Source organism: Cyphellophora attinorum, assembly GCF_001299255.1.
Source record: "Cyphellophora attinorum strain CBS 131958 chromosome Unknown Contig28, whole genome shotgun sequence".
Taxonomy (NCBI): domain Eukaryota; kingdom Fungi; phylum Ascomycota; class Eurotiomycetes; order Chaetothyriales; family Cyphellophoraceae; genus Cyphellophora; species Cyphellophora attinorum.
Window position 1 is genome coordinate 259796 of NW_017253256.1, and position 14724 is coordinate 274519.

Below are 14724 nucleotides of genomic sequence, written 5' to 3' on the forward strand. Positions count from 1 at the left end.
ACAGTATGTAATCTAGACTCAGTAAGCAACAAAGATGATCTGTCATGGCAAGCAAGATTCCTGGAGGTCTTGTAAATGATATTATATCGTCATTCGTCGTGTCGCATCGTTGTGGGTATACCCTTGAAGCAATCTATAAACGCCTTACCAAATGCCATGGTATGCGGGCGCTTGCTAAGATCAGTATGCACTCCATGGGTGCAATATGCGAAGTGAATAAATCATCGTGAGCATCATCACATCACATCGTCTCGACCCGAACCGGAAACCTCAACTTCGCCGCACATGGCACGATTCCCAAGTCCTTCTCAGCAGCCGTATTGTTGCCCTCCATCGAGATCTTCAGCTCCAAGTCGTAAGCCACCTTCAGCAGCTCTGTGTCGACAGTCGGGCAGCGGATCGTGTCCGGAAGCAAGATCTCAAAGATCGCCGTTGCGCTGTATCTGCTTGTGTGGTCTTCTCCTGCCAATGTCTGGAATGCTCGCTCCTGGTAGAAAGGCGGAAAGCTGAGATGCTGTTTCTGCGTCACCACTGATCTTGTGGTGATACGTGGCGTGAGAGAATTGTTCTTGTCGGGGTTCTGCGCCGCTATGTTGGCAGTTGAGAAGGTCTTCGTGGTGTACCATTTTGCTTCAACGGAGGCAGTGCCAAGAAAGCGGCCCATCATGTCGGTGAGCTTCGGCTCGTCGGCAGGAGGCGTCTCAAGGAGGAATGTGAGAGGTACAGCGATGAGCTGGTAGTCGGTATAGGATTTGGTGGTCGCGGCGTAGACCATGCCGAGGTCATTCGGCACATGAACTGATATCTTGGGGGTGAGGTATTTCTTGAGCTTCAGTGGCCAGCCTCGGCGGAGCATTGCTCGTTTCTGAGGCTTGACAGGAGTCGTCAACAATTCTGCTGGGGTAGCAGCGGTGACTTGCATTTGGATTGGTGCGGTGGACTTGGATACGTGGACGTTGACTTTCATTCGATGAACGACCTGTCGATGATGCCAGAATTCCGCCTCGATCCAATAAAAGACGTCGCATTGTCCTTTGATGATTTGCTGGCTGGTGAGGACGTCTGATGTAGTTACGGTGGTCTGTCCGCTGAGTGAAAGAGATGGCACGAAAGACTGCGACGATGACTTGTCGGAGGCGTCATCTTTAGGCAGAATGTCGAAGGTGACATCCACATAGCTTTCTGCCGACTCTTTGTAACATGGCTCGAATTCCAACCAGCTCTTGTCATCCGATATTTCGAAGATCTGTGCAACGTTAGCCCGCGCTCCTGTCCGATCGTCTTGATTACCCACTTCTCTCAAGGCAAACTTCGAGCCTATCTCTGTCTTTACAGCGCCGTACAGTGTGAAGGTCGCCGAATCAAAAGGCGAAGCATCAGACGCTTTCGGTAACACTCGTATTCTTGCGTGTATCTGGAGCAGTGATGGCTGGGTGTTATTGCATTGGTTGATGAGAGAAACGTGAGAGGTGCTCAGCACCTCAATGGAGGCGTCCATGGTGCGTGAGGCAGTGTTAGTCGTGAGTCGTGAATATAGGTCAGTACGCTGTCGAAAGTCAAAGGTACCTTGATGCTGAGGTTGGCTACTTGTAAGCCGTTGAAGTGAAGTCGTGCCTAGACATCAATTTCCCGGCCCAGATCATGCTTGGGTACCAGGTCAACATATGCAAAGTACGAACCAACGATTGCGGCATTCTCGGTACCAAAACGTCGATCTCGAGACGTTAACTCCTTACCGTGTTGTCGGGATCCCCTTTCCAGCACCTTGGGCATTCTTTCAAGGCACGGGCCAATAGACATTGGAATTGCGACCTTGGAATAAGGTTCGCAGCGCCTCACCTGCCAGGTTCAGGGGATCTGTTAACGACAGCTTCCTTGGATGTTTCGAATTGGTCCAAATCAGACCTGACAAACTTCATTCGAATGGTTTCGCTTACAGAAGCCACATCGTCACCGCATTAATGCGTGAGCTCGCTGCATCGAGATGTGTTGTCTCGCGCATCGACGCCGCTCAAGACGCGAGGATAGATGAGATCCTAGCCAACTTTCTGTTTGGCATTCCCGATATGGAATGGGCGCGCAGATCTTGATTTTTTGACCGCCTCATCTCTTCGGTGTCAGACCCGAAACATGGAGCCGCTGTCGATCAACGGCTTCCGGAAGCTCGTAACAGCGCCATCTGTTGGGCAGCGCCGGAGCCATGCCTGCGAGCATCATCGAATTTTGATGGAAGTGTTACCCGAAGGATGTGAAACGAAGTCAAGAAGAGCATCGCGCTTTCCAAGTTTAGGTTTTACAGTGCCGCAGCAAAAATTATCGAATATACCGACGTGCCTACTATGCTGCGATCACGCTTTCTTTGAGATGGTACACTCCTCCCACAGACATCATTTGGTTTGTCAAATTTATCCTTGACCTCGATGAGCTTTTGTATACCTAAGTAGTCACAACAAACGCCGCGCTATGCTCATATGAATATAAATGTGCACTTACTGCGACCAATCGCCATCACATAGAAAACGTGCCACCATATATGCAATACTATTCCTGTCATCCCCGAGCAAGGACGGCAAGGCATGGTTGCGTCGATACACCGCCATTCCACAGCAGACTTCGTGTCCTCCCTCCATATTATCCTACACCTTCAGCTTAAACCGCTCCCTCAACGCAGGCCCGTATCTCCAGAACACTAATGGCGAAGGCGCAACTGCCAGAGCGAGAAAGCCGAACACACTGATGCCCCAGCCATACCCAAGCTTTTCGAACAACATCGGCGCGAATAGTGGCACAATGCCTCCCATCACACTTCTAAACACACTACCACCAGCGATAGCACTTGCCGCGTACTTCTCGAAGCTGTCGATATAGTAGTTCTGCACGGTGTTGAGAATCACAACCTGACCAAACCCATACAGGAAGCTAATGGAGATCGGGATCATGAAGTGCAGCTTGTACTCAATGGTCCAGGCGAAACCGAACAGAGTGATTGGGATCAGAACAGCACCGATGTTGGCGAGTGGAAGGCGGTACTCGGGCATGGATACGCCATTGTTCTTCTTGGTGAGCGCGTTGTAGACGGTGTCGATCTTGGGTACAAGAAACCAGACCGAGGCCAAGAAGCCCAGCCCAGGACCGAGGTAGAGTAGCCCGATCTGCTCGGAGTTGAACTTGTAAGGCTTCTCCGAGAAGATGGACTGCATGTTGGTGTATATGCTGTATGTTGTCCCAAAGATGATGGCCTGATACAAGCTCATGGTGAAAACGATTGGCTGGATGAAGATTGCAACGGGCCGTTTAAGAGAAGCATAAAGCTTGGTGCCAAGAGGTCGAAGGTCTTCGCCTTCGTACCAGAATCCGGGATCTTTTGGTGGCGCACTCTCGCCATGGGTTCCATCGAGCAGCGGATCGGACTCGGTACTGCCATTGCCATTGCTGTGTCGTTGGCTGGCAAAGAACTTGTCGGTCAGGGCCTTCTTACGGCGGGCTAGGATGACCGGAGCATATGACTCGCGGAGAAAGATGATACCGACGGCGGTGTTGATACAGCAGATGATGAGCAAGACCCAGTATATCCATCGCCAATTGAGACGTGTGACGATCACTCCGCCAAACAGAGGTCCCAATGTTGGTCCAAGCAGCGGGCCAAGCAGATACCAGCCAAATATACCGGCCCGCTGCGAGGACGGATACATATCACTAATTGTACCACCACCGTTTGCTATCCCGACACCTGTGAGGTCAGTCAGAATGTCACCATGGTGGAGTGACGATGGACTTACTGCCGAACAGACCACTTATAGCCCGAACACTGATCAAAGTAGCAATATTCGGACTCAGTGCTGTCGGAATCTGGAGTAGGGTGAACGCCGAAAAGCAGACAATGTAGACTATACGCCGGCCAAATGTCTCGCTGAAGGGAGCCAGTATCAGAGGTCCCACGCCAAGCATGATCACGAAGCCTGTCGTCGTTGCAATGACTTCCTGCTCTCCACAATTGAGGTCTTTCGCGATCTGAGAAATGCCCGGCGTGAACATTGACGACGCAAGAGGCGACAAGATTGCCATTAACGCGATAATGCCGACGTTTGTGAGCTTCTGCTTGTCGGACCATTGCCGCGGATTTTCTGAATCCTCGTCGCCAAACGCTACCTGCTGACCTTCTGACGATGAGCTGTCGTGTGCATCAGCAGAATGAAAGCTGACATTGTCGGCGTGTAGCAAAGGTCTCTCCTCGTCTTCCGGCGGTGAGCTCTCGAATCTTGGTGCCATCTTCGCTGTCGTGTAGCATGCCAATTCAGTGGTCGCGTGGGACAGAAGTACGGTCAGATTGAGAATTGGCTTTGACCAAAAAGAGTCGTCGGTGAAGCTTTAGGCGGGACAGGCAACCGGATTAGTTGATGATGGTTACATGTTTGCTCGTTCAATAAGCAAGATCTGAGTAGTGGTTGATCGATCGACGATCTGACAGCTGCGAGATCTCTGGGCTCTAGTGCCGCGGACTCGCCCTCCGGCGTGTGGCTTTATAGGGGTCAGCCACAGCAGCCACTGCCCAGGTGGGTAGGCGTGGGATCCCACGTTCTGTGCAAGGGTTTGGTGCACTGTACCAAGCAAATATAAATCCAGTTGTGACTACCGAAGTACCTCAAAGTACTCAGCATTCTCGAAATTCTCAATTATACCACCGCCTTAGGTCTTCCATGACCGTAATGCAGTCGCGGCGGCTGTAGGGTCCTTACAATTTCCGATGGAGTGCCTCAATGCCTCAGAGTGTGCTGCTGCCCCTCGTGCACAACCGGCGTCTTAACATGGCGCTGCACAGCTCTGATGGTTCTCCTTCTTGATCCGGGTAGACGCATGTGAGCAAACCACGGATAATGCTAAGAGGTTGCCATGCTATGCTCGTCGCAGCGCTGAGACGCTCTGAGCAACTTGGTCTGTCTCGAGCCTGCGATTATCACTTGATCTTCACTCAAAGTGTTATACTTTCAGGCCTACTGGATGACCGATATCACACTTTCCGTCCTCGCACACCGTGTCAGGAAGGGAACTCTCGATTGCAGAAGTAGGACAGGCAAATGTCTCCGTTCGGACACATTTTCGTTGAGGCTGTAATTATAACTGATACAGGTCCACCTAGATATATGACAAACACCATTTTCGTCAAGATCATCTACCAGCGCATACAACTTCTGCTGTGAAATCCTGAGTCATTGACTACAGCTACTGTCCAGAGGACCGGCTATGGTAGAGACATTACAGAAAGTCGCCCTCTTCGGCGCATCAGGACACCTTGGCCAGCCACTGCTACCAGCACTGCTCGCAGCCAACTTCGAGGTCACCGTCGTCGTCCGAGAATCAGGAAAGCAAACGAGGTACCCACCACAGGCTAACATCATCAAAATTTCGGATGCCTACACCAAGCCCGAACTCCTTACCGCTCTCCAAAACCAAGACGCCGTCATCATCGCCTTCAACCACTCCGCGAACGCCGCCCATCACCGAACAATCATCGACGCGGCAGCAGAAGCCGGAGTCAAGCACCTCATTCCGAACCACTGGAGCAGCAACGCCGAGCTACCCATCGTCCGGTCTAGCTCTGAGCGTCAGGAGGCACTCGACAGCGACATCGACTACCTGAGCTCCACGCATTCCGCCTCGAACATGATCTGGACTGCCATAGTGACTGGGATCTTCTTCGACCTCGCTTTCCCATTTGGATTGCTGGGTTTCAACCTCAAGGGCCAAACTGCTGAGATCTGGGATTCCGGCGATGCGACTTTCTCGGCTTCCACCAACGAGGATATTGCCAAAGCACGATCGCGGTGTTGCGCCAACCAGAGAAGGTGAAGAATCAGTACGTCTACACCTCGTCCTTCTCGACCAGCCAGAACCAGCTACTGGCGCTGGCAGAAAACGTGTCAGGCACCAAATGGGAAGTCAAGCACGTGACCAGCGAAGAAAAGATCAAGGGCGCGGAGGAGGTGATCAAGAGCGGTGCGCAAGGGATGCCATGGATGATCGCGCAGGGAACGCTGGCTGCTAGCGCATTGTTTGGAGGAGATGAGTTCCAGGCGGATTTCGAGAAGCACGGGAGGTCTTCGAATAAGCCGCTAGGTCTGGAAGGCGGAAATGTTGAGGCGGCTGTACGGCGATTTGTGTCCCCATCTCGACGCGTGTGACGTCAAGGGCCACTTGTAGATCGCCTGCGATACAGCTGTCGCGAATTCCGGTCAGGGCCTCGTAGCAAAGCGCAAGGAGTAATTCATCGTGGTATAGGATCCAGATAACAGGCTCTCTATCGGACTGCCTTTGCTCATGCTTGTGACAGGACCTTGTGACCAGATCATATGGAGACATTATCGGAAATAGCGCGTTGTTATTCGTGTGCACGCTGTTTCCAGAGATCTGCATCTGGTATGTATGGCTGGTTGCGAACACTTCTCCAATGTCTCAAGAGCAGTACCAGCTGGCGGAATTGTGCAAGCAGGCGCAGGTACGGCATGGTCGGACATTTCAACGCTGTGACAACCTCGTCGTTCATGCCAGGCATAGCATCGTCGAGGTCTCGACCAAATTCCTGCAATGTGGCAATTGCTTTGACCAGGTCTGGCGGTATTTCATCGAGATGTTTTAGTTGTAGGTGAGACGCAATCAAGATACCACACAAACACAAATTCCTCTTCGGGCCGTCGCTCCTGGCTCTGACCAGGAAGCCTGTAGAGTACATCTTTGCGTACTCTTCGGGAAACCTAATATTTGCTGGTTGAAGGCAGATCAGGTCATTTTCGTCCAATGTGAAGTCGTCGCCCCGAAACGGTAGGATGCTCGTTTTGTACTCAAGAAAGAGAGAATTACCAATCACATGCCCGTAGCCCTGCATATTAGTATTTTGCGGTTCGTCTTCGAATAAGACATCGCGGACTTTTACAACTGTTGCTCTGTCGCGCACGAGGTCGGAGTCCCCGGCGTTGCGCCAGCTGACCATACGTTGCAGTAGTGATATGAACGGGGGCAACGTTTGCATGAGTACCCTGTTGTCTTGGCAGAGCTCGTCCGGGCTCATGCCAATCGTGAACAAGAAGTTCTGTAGAAATACTGTGGCGTCTTCCCAGCTAACGGAATGTGTCCAGCCTGGCTGGCTCGCACTGAGCGCGAGGAGATCGGATCTCGACATCCCGTAATCAACTCGAATTTGAAGGTCATGCATCCTGCTAACGAGGCTGCATACACCAACCAGTGCAAAGATACGGTCATATTCCAATGCACAGCCAAGGCATCCAAATGTATCAAAAAGAGCTGAAAGCAGGACTGCAGAATCTGCCTTGAGGTTGCGCAGCTCGAACTTGAGTACCGTCCACATGCGACTCTCAGAAGCAGAAACCCTCACAAATGGTGACAGCTGAACTTTGCTGCAAACGGATCGCCCGTACATGTAAACGTGATCTCGTGCGAGGAGAATCTCCGGAACGACCCCTACATATGTATCAGTAGTCTTCTTCATCCGAGGACAAGCTTGACCAGGGCCATTGCGCAAGACAGCTGCTGCTCCCCTGGCGCTGAAGACTCATGCATAGCATTGAGCTCGAGACCCGGTGCAATGCAAACGTCGATGAAAATGCGAAGCGTAGAACGACTTACATAACCGAGTCCAATACTCTAGGGCGCCAAAAGCTTCCAGAAAGGCGGAGATGTTATGGAGAGGGTAAGTCTTATCCATGGCGTATTTACGAACGCCATCGACTGCTCTTTCAATATAGCGTCGCCATAGCCCAGCCAAGAGAACACGCAAGCCGCATCGTGGAAAATCCTGCTCATGACTTGCACCTGATGATTCTTTTCGTCGATCGTTTCTTGGTCGATGCAGATAGCATCGGCCCAGATTATTGCCCAGGGAAGTCCGCAGTCCATCATATAAGCGCGAAACGCCTTGAGGAAGTCGAACAGATTGCGTCGAAGTGGAAAACTCCTCTCATTCAGAATGATTTCAGCTTTGTTGTCCTTTGATCCCCAAACGTAGGACATGGCAAAGTACTGCTCTTTCCAATCGCTTCTCCGGGCGGTGAAAAGTTCGCACCGTATGGAGGCCTCCTCATCGTCTTGAAAGAGCTGGAGAAGGCGAAAATGCTGCCCATCATTTGGCAGATATGGATATGAGAAGCGGCGAATCGCCGGCTCCATATCGTGTGTCGCTTGAGCGTCGCTGTCGTGGGTCAGGTCCATCGTCGAACAGTGCAACTGCGGTGGTAGACCATGTTCGGCTCAGTGTGAATTGGCCTCGCCATTTGACATCGTTGGAGCACTGTGTTCGATTGGATGGACACAACAGCGTCCAAGGCGCGGCTTTCTATGTCAACTCGTTGTATGCTACAGCACACCACAACAAATCCTCTCGTAGTGAAGAATACAAAGCTCAGGCGCACGAGGAAGAAAACCAGCCATGAAGCACGTAGCGGAAAGAGGTGTGGTGCTCGAATGAGACGACCACCAAAGTTCCCATCGCTTAGCATCTTGGCTTCAAAGTGCCCTGCTTGAGGGACTTTCGTCATGCGTGTCACCAAATGTCCTAGGACTCGAATTGATCACCTGCTACTGCCATATACAGTGCTGCCAGTGCCAATGCGACCCCGCCGACAGTCCACGACACACTCCAGTCGCGAAAACACAGTTGAGACAGACCTACCACGGCCAGGGTGGCCACCGTAGCTAACGCCAGTGGAATATATCGCGATGACCGGCCATCGTCCAGCCAAAGGGCTTCGAATTCAAGTTCTCCCAGTTGGAGACAATGCTCATTGTCGAGTTCGCGCAGGATGGCTCTATTGGTCTCTTCGTCAGCAACCATTACACCGACCTGACACTATGGTCAAAGGCTGCTTACTGGTGACTCTTCAGCAACTTCCAGCCCTCCAGCAGGTGATTTGCTTCAGCATGCTCGGGATGGAAGAATAGGAGTGGCAAGAGTCCGAGCGTCCTGTGTCGACGCAGTCTCCTCCGGGCTGTATACCACGCAGCCCCAGGACATTCAGAATCTCTATGCAGTTCGTAACACTCATCTTCGCAATCAGTACGGCCCGTAGAGGGATAATAGTAACAAGGAAAATCCGTCGGGTGGGCAACAGTTGTCTCATCCTGTCGCTTCCTTTGGTCCAGTTCCGCAGATGCATGCGTTCCGATGAGATGACCAGTCGATTTGGAGCTATTCTTTCGGGAATCTGAGCTACCTGCGATTGAGATCTGCGCATGTTAGCCTCACACGTCTGAACCGACGACCTGGATCGATTCTGCATACCTGCACGATTTCGATGCGACGGACATCTAGGAAGCGGAAATATCGCCTCCACTTCCCACGGCTGCTGTACCATTCTCGACGAATCGACTGCCAGACGCTGACCTCGTCGGCACCGTTAGGGACTTTGATGGCCGCTATTCGGCAGTTGCTGGCCGGTCCCCAGCAGATGAAGAGATGAGCATTGTCGGTATGATCACTGTTCAAGATAAGATCGAGTTGAACCTCTATCGCTTTCCCGCACTTTTTATGCCGCCGGTGTGCAGGGCTTTGTTTTGCTGCATCATCCGCATTCGGCACCTTTTTAGCCGAACGTCGTGCTGGTGCCTTTGGATTTGTCCTTTTCCGAGCCCCTCTCGCGCTCGTTTGCTGGCTTAGCTCGGAGCTGCGTGCTTCTACATCTTGGTCGAATTGCAATGGACCAGACGCAAGTGTAAGTCGAGGAATGGACGCCGCAAGAACTCTCAGTGTACTGACAATGTCTGCAACATCAAGTTGTTGGGTCCAGAAAGAACGGTCTCGACCAGCGCCTTGCAATGGCCTTGGTAAGGGCAGCGCGGCCATTTGCGGATCCCATGTGCTGTTCAGGGTAGAGGGGCGCAGAGCAGCATTTGCTGGCTTCTGGACCTGACAGCCTTCAGTCGTGGCAGTTGAATTCATATTGTTACGGCCTTTGTGTACGAGCACGCCGCCCGGCGGCGGTTCCTATAAGTAGAACTCAGTGTGGTTCGTCAGTAGATACGAAGCTGTGACCGGTTAGGTTCTGTAAGCGCCCTGTAGTAGGCGCAGCCACGGGAGGTCGTCTGGTCCTGCATAATGCTCTGCCTGTGATTCGCTATAGTAGTGGACTGCGATTCAAGTTGCATGAAGCAGCAATTCCTTTCGAATGTGGACCATTTGTTGATCGCATAGCGGGCACCTACTCAAACGGTCGTGGTCTCTAAGGCATGTGCGATTGCCAACCGACCCAATCTGGGATTTGCTTCGCCACATGCTATACCTCGGCGGAAATCGATGATCATTCAGCGCCGCGAACAGGACTGCAAGAGTTTGAGCCATACATCAACAGCTTGCCTGTGGCCTGGCGCGAGTCGATGCCAGTGACACCCTAGACAAACTTGAGTACCACTGACCAGCTTGTGTCGCCAAGGAGGCAACGCATGCGGCCTGGTCACCGTCTAGCCTGCCGATGAGAATGAAGTACCCATCGCTAGTTTCTATAAGCCCTTGATCGTCGAGTTGCGTTGTTGTTATTGGATGAGAACCGTCGCGCGCTCGGCTCGGCGCATCATCTGGTGCTCGGAGACGTCGCCAAGACCGAAGATTTGCCATGATCAAGAAAGTCGACACATGCCTCAACAACACTACTCATTGTAGAGACATTTGCGCCATCGCAATCTGACACGTACAGACGCAGACGACTCTCCGAAGGCCTCGACTGCAGCTTCCTCGAGATCCCGCTCGCTGATCGCAGGTTGCGGCCGCCCAGCCCGAGCACCAGCACCATGCCCCCCAAAGCTCCGGTGCTGGTCGCCATACCACTCCCCCCAGCATTCCTCCTTCCACGATCCATCCTCCAGCCGTCAACGCCCACAATACAAAAACGCACCTTCGGCATCAGATCAATAGACCGCCCCCGCCACGACCGCTACCACCCCAAATCCCTCGCCGCGAGTCAAGAAGCAGCACATAAACGAAAAGAGCTCGCCGATGCGCTCCCCTACCGCACCGGCGCACTCGCCATCAAGAAGGGCATGACCTCGCTGTACGACGAAGAAGGCAAGCTCATCCCCGCCACCATCCTGCAATTCGACCGCAACCAAGTCGTCCTACACAAGACACGGAAAGTGCACGGGTATTTCGCCGTCTGCGTTGGCGCGGGCGTCAAGGCGGCAAAGAACGTGCCCAAGGCCGAGCTGGGCCAGTACTCGGTGCAAGGCGTGAGTCCAAAGAGGTATCTACAGGAGTTTCGGGTGCGGGACGAGAGGGGTCTCTTGCCGGTGGGCTCGTCGATACATGCAGATTGGTTCCAGCCGGGCCAGTTCATTGATGCGCGGTCGCACTGTAAGGGGAAGGGGTGGCAGGGCGTGATGAAGAGATGGGGATTTCACGGTCAGGATCGGAGTCACGGTGTGTCGCTGACGCATAGGAGTATGGGCTCTGCTGGAGGAGGGCAGGGAAGCGGTAGTCGAGTGCATCCAGGGAAGAAGATGGCGGGGAATATGGGTGGGCAGAGGGTCACGATGCAGAATGTCAAGGTGCTGCAGAGTGATGCTGCGAAAGGCATATTGCTGGTCAAAGGTGAGCAGAAGCTGCACCCTCAGCAGCCATATCTCGAAAATTCTCTGTGCTAACGCTAATCTCCCATCACAGGCGCCGTATCCGGACCCAAAGGCTGCGTTGTCATGGTTCAGGATGCACTAAAGAAGCCCTGGATAATGCCTCCTCCTTTGATCGACTTTGACCCGAAGGACGTCGATCCTGCCGAGGTCGTGGATCTATCGCAACAACCCGACGCAACAACGGCATCGACGGTCACTGCGTAATTAACCAGTTCTAGATGCGGCGATATGCAGATCAATCCATTGTACGAACAGCGTGTACCAAATATTTTAGACAATGGGACCTTGTTCAGAGCACAGACCACACGGTTGCCATGTCATCGTCCCATATTTGAAGAAGCACGGCCGCAACCGTCGACCCGAGCAACCTCTTCCATTTTCTGTTCCTGACATTCCTTACACTCGTTGGCCTTCACTACCGCCTCGGACCATCTTTCGCTGCAGCGTCGCTCAAGAATCAAGCTGCATCCACTACTTCAAGTTCAGTTGTTCTGCTTCCTGCTCTCGTTCCACTGCAGATCTGCGACGCCACTTACTCAGATCCTCAAGCTTTCGCACACAGACAGGCACAAAGAACCAAGATGCGCTACCAGATGCTCACGACCGCTGCGCTCGCAGCTGTCGCGTTAGCCGACGACTCATCGTCTGCTAGTGCGACTACCACCGGCATCCCCGCCACATCAACCTACGACATCAAAGTCGGCTCCGACAACCTTAAGTTCGACCCCGAGACCTTGACCGCCAGTCCAGGCGATCTACTCAACTTCCATTTCTACAATGGGAACCACTCCGTCGCGCAATCTTCCTACGACTCGCCCTGCCAAGCCCAGGACAACGGTATCTTTTCGGGCTTCTTCGCGGGTGGTAGCGGCAAGGACGAGGATAGCAAAGTCTTCTCCATGAGGCTGAACGACACGAACCCGATGTGGCTGTACTGCGCCGCAGGCGAACACTGCAAAGCGGGAATGGGGATGGTTATTAACGCACCGTACGTTTCACCTTTACCTTCATGCAGCATTTTTACTAACTTATTGTGTAGATCCGGATCCGACCAAACTCTCTCCTCCTACAAAGACAAAGCCAAGTCCGCCGACGTCAAGGTCCCCAGCAGCGTGTATGGCGGTGTAGTCCACGACAAACCGCAAGGCACCACTACGGCGAGTGCGTCGAGTGCGAGCGCGACGAAGAAGAGTGGTGCTGCTGTTGTGGCTGCGCGGGGAAGTATGCTGGGATTGGTTGGTGGGTTGGTTGGGGTTGTCATGTTGTTGTGAGCGTGGCGCAGTGTTCTTCTGGGTAGTCGTTGTGCTGGTTGACAGGATCTGGTGCAGGTGCGATTCGGGCGTTGGGAATTCAGCATCGGGCATTCAAGGGACTTATCCACTTCGGACTGGAGAAAGAGCAGGGCCGGCTACCCGTTGTGTCGAGCGCTTTCAAGGTCGCAAGTGCTGGAGATCAAGCCGGGTCAGCATAGGTAGATAATCTTCATTTCTTTCTCTGACACTTCTATTCCAGTGAAGACATTCGTACAATCCACCATCCGTGCCTGCCCCAGCTAACCCTTACGATCCCCACATCCACAACCGTCTCTGTCCTCCATACCAAGCAATAGCAAAAAGTAAGAATGACTACCCAAGCAGCACCCAGAGTCAAACTGGGATCTTCGCACGAAGCCGGGCCATAGACCCGTGACCTAGCCATGGCTAGTACTGACCTCGTTTGATGTGTTTTCCATCAACACCATGCCGCTCAAATGAGTGCCTCGGCACGTTGGATGATGATTGATGAGCAAGTTTTGAGCGGTGTTGGTATGTAGACTTCGGGTCCCGACTGAGTAGAACATTGCCAAGCGGGAGCAGTGAAGCGCGAAGAAGTTGCGATGAGGAAACAGTGAACTTAGACGCCGAAGCTTACGCGCTCGTGATACATAGAGCGGCAATTGGAGTCTGGACCGGTACATCAGAGGCTTACCTATCCATGCACTCCATCCCCTCTCCCTGGCCGCAGAACTCCTACCTCAAGCACCCTTGAAACCCCCCCTCTCCCCAAGCGCCCGCAACCCACCCAACCCCCTCTCCGCATCCCTCATCGCACCCCTCACAACGACCACAACGACACACATCACCCCCGGCAGCAAACACAACAACCAAAACCCTCCATCTCCAACCTCTTTCGAGTCTCTACCCATCAACATGAAACCCCCGACCGCCATGATCGCACTCAATACTCCATCCAGTACCAATGCGTATCGCCTGACCGGACTGCCTTCGTCGACGCTGATGAGCTCGAAGGGTAGGTCCAGACCAAGCAAGGCGCCGCGGCCGGCGGCGGAGGCGTTGCGACGCGAGGCACGGGCATGTGCTAGGCTTGAGAGTGTAGGCTCGCTGTTGCTGCCAAGGTTCGCAGATGTGTCCAACGGGATGAATCCCATTGTCAGGCTGCTGAGTAGGAGACTACTTATACCCAATAAGCACGGAAGGAAGGACCTTCCTGAAAGCAACGTCCACAAGAACGGCAGCACGCCCACCAAAGGCAGCACTGTGAATATCCGTGTGTACAGTAGGTTGGCGGAATCATTCGAGGAGCTGATTTTTTCGATCAACTCGTCCTGTTCCTGCTCATCCATGTCCGAGGGTATGTCAGAATCATCGCCGTCGATGGCGGCTTTGAACGTCTTGCGGAGTCGTGACGTCGTGCCGGCGATTGCTGAGGTGGCCATCCTTGGGAAGGGTATGGTCGGGGGGGTTGGCGCTGGACTGTAGTCTGGTGCGGAAAATAGGGAGTAAAAGGTGATCGGGGTGGCTTACAATAGCGGTGTAGCCCTCTCGAAGATGCGCCCTGCGGAATCAAAGTTGTTATGATAAGGTTTGTCCGTTCTGCTACGTACTTGCTAGTCAGGCGATGTTTCGATCATTGTAATTTCATGTGACGGAAGGAGGCAACAAATCAGGCAGCCAGATTAGGCGTCGAGTTACTGGCTTGACTGGCCCAGGCTACTTCGTGCCATGGTAACACGTCTTACGCATCGACTCTAGAGAGTAAGGCTTTTGCGGACTACGCGGGAGGTCATCAAAATAGTATGAGCAAGCAAGATTGGCT

The 14724-nt window shown here is 53.0% G+C and overlaps 8 protein-coding genes across 8 annotated transcripts; 3 read left to right on the forward strand and 5 right to left on the reverse strand.

The window, feature by feature from the left end:
• Positions 1–241: 241 nt before the first annotated feature.
• AB675_11853 (uncharacterized protein) lies at positions 242–1498 on the reverse strand (the record flags this gene model as incomplete). The annotated part of the gene is made up of 2 exons (XM_018140735.1): positions 242–1246; positions 1295–1498. The coding sequence occupies 2 exons, from the start codon at positions 1496–1498 to the stop codon at positions 242–244; spliced, it is 1209 nt and encodes a 402-aa protein (XP_017996737.1).
• Positions 1499–2636: 1138 nt separating this feature from the next.
• Positions 2637–4269, reverse strand: AB675_11854 (uncharacterized protein; the record flags this gene model as incomplete). The annotated part of the gene is made up of 2 exons (XM_018140736.1): positions 2637–3730; positions 3780–4269. 2 exons carry the CDS (start codon positions 4267–4269, stop codon positions 2637–2639), a joined length of 1584 nt encoding a protein of 527 aa, XP_017996756.1.
• A 972-nt stretch (positions 4270–5241) lies between these two features.
• On the forward strand, positions 5242–6179 carry AB675_11855 (uncharacterized protein; the record flags this gene model as incomplete). The annotated part of the gene is made up of 2 exons (XM_018140737.1): positions 5242–5843; positions 5885–6179. The coding sequence occupies 2 exons, from the start codon at positions 5242–5244 to the stop codon at positions 6177–6179; spliced, it is 897 nt and encodes a 298-aa protein (XP_017996709.1).
• A 197-nt stretch (positions 6180–6376) lies between these two features.
• Positions 6377–7174, reverse strand: AB675_11856 (uncharacterized protein; the record flags this gene model as incomplete). The annotated part of the gene is made up of 1 exon (XM_018140738.1): positions 6377–7174. The coding sequence occupies one exon, from the start codon at positions 7172–7174 to the stop codon at positions 6377–6379; it is 798 nt and encodes a 265-aa protein (XP_017996793.1).
• Positions 7175–7656: 482 nt separating this feature from the next.
• AB675_11857 (uncharacterized protein) lies at positions 7657–8220 on the reverse strand (the record flags this gene model as incomplete). Its single annotated transcript, XM_018140739.1, has 1 exon — positions 7657–8220. One exon carries the CDS (start codon positions 8218–8220, stop codon positions 7657–7659), a length of 564 nt encoding a protein of 187 aa, XP_017996806.1.
• Positions 8221–10791: 2571 nt separating this feature from the next.
• AB675_11858 (54S ribosomal protein L9, mitochondrial) lies at positions 10792–11832 on the forward strand (the record flags this gene model as incomplete). The annotated part of the gene is made up of 2 exons (XM_018140740.1): positions 10792–11587; positions 11660–11832. The coding sequence occupies 2 exons, from the start codon at positions 10792–10794 to the stop codon at positions 11830–11832; spliced, it is 969 nt and encodes a 322-aa protein (XP_017996812.1).
• Positions 11833–12209: 377 nt separating this feature from the next.
• On the forward strand, positions 12210–12899 carry AB675_11859 (uncharacterized protein; the record flags this gene model as incomplete). Its single annotated transcript, XM_018140741.1, has 2 exons — positions 12210–12616; positions 12668–12899. The coding sequence occupies 2 exons, from the start codon at positions 12210–12212 to the stop codon at positions 12897–12899; spliced, it is 639 nt and encodes a 212-aa protein (XP_017996833.1).
• A 743-nt stretch (positions 12900–13642) lies between these two features.
• AB675_11860 (uncharacterized protein) lies at positions 13643–14344 on the reverse strand (the record flags this gene model as incomplete). The annotated part of the gene is made up of 1 exon (XM_018140743.1): positions 13643–14344. The coding sequence occupies one exon, from the start codon at positions 14342–14344 to the stop codon at positions 13643–13645; it is 702 nt and encodes a 233-aa protein (XP_017996758.1).
• Positions 14345–14724: the final 380 nt, after the last annotated feature.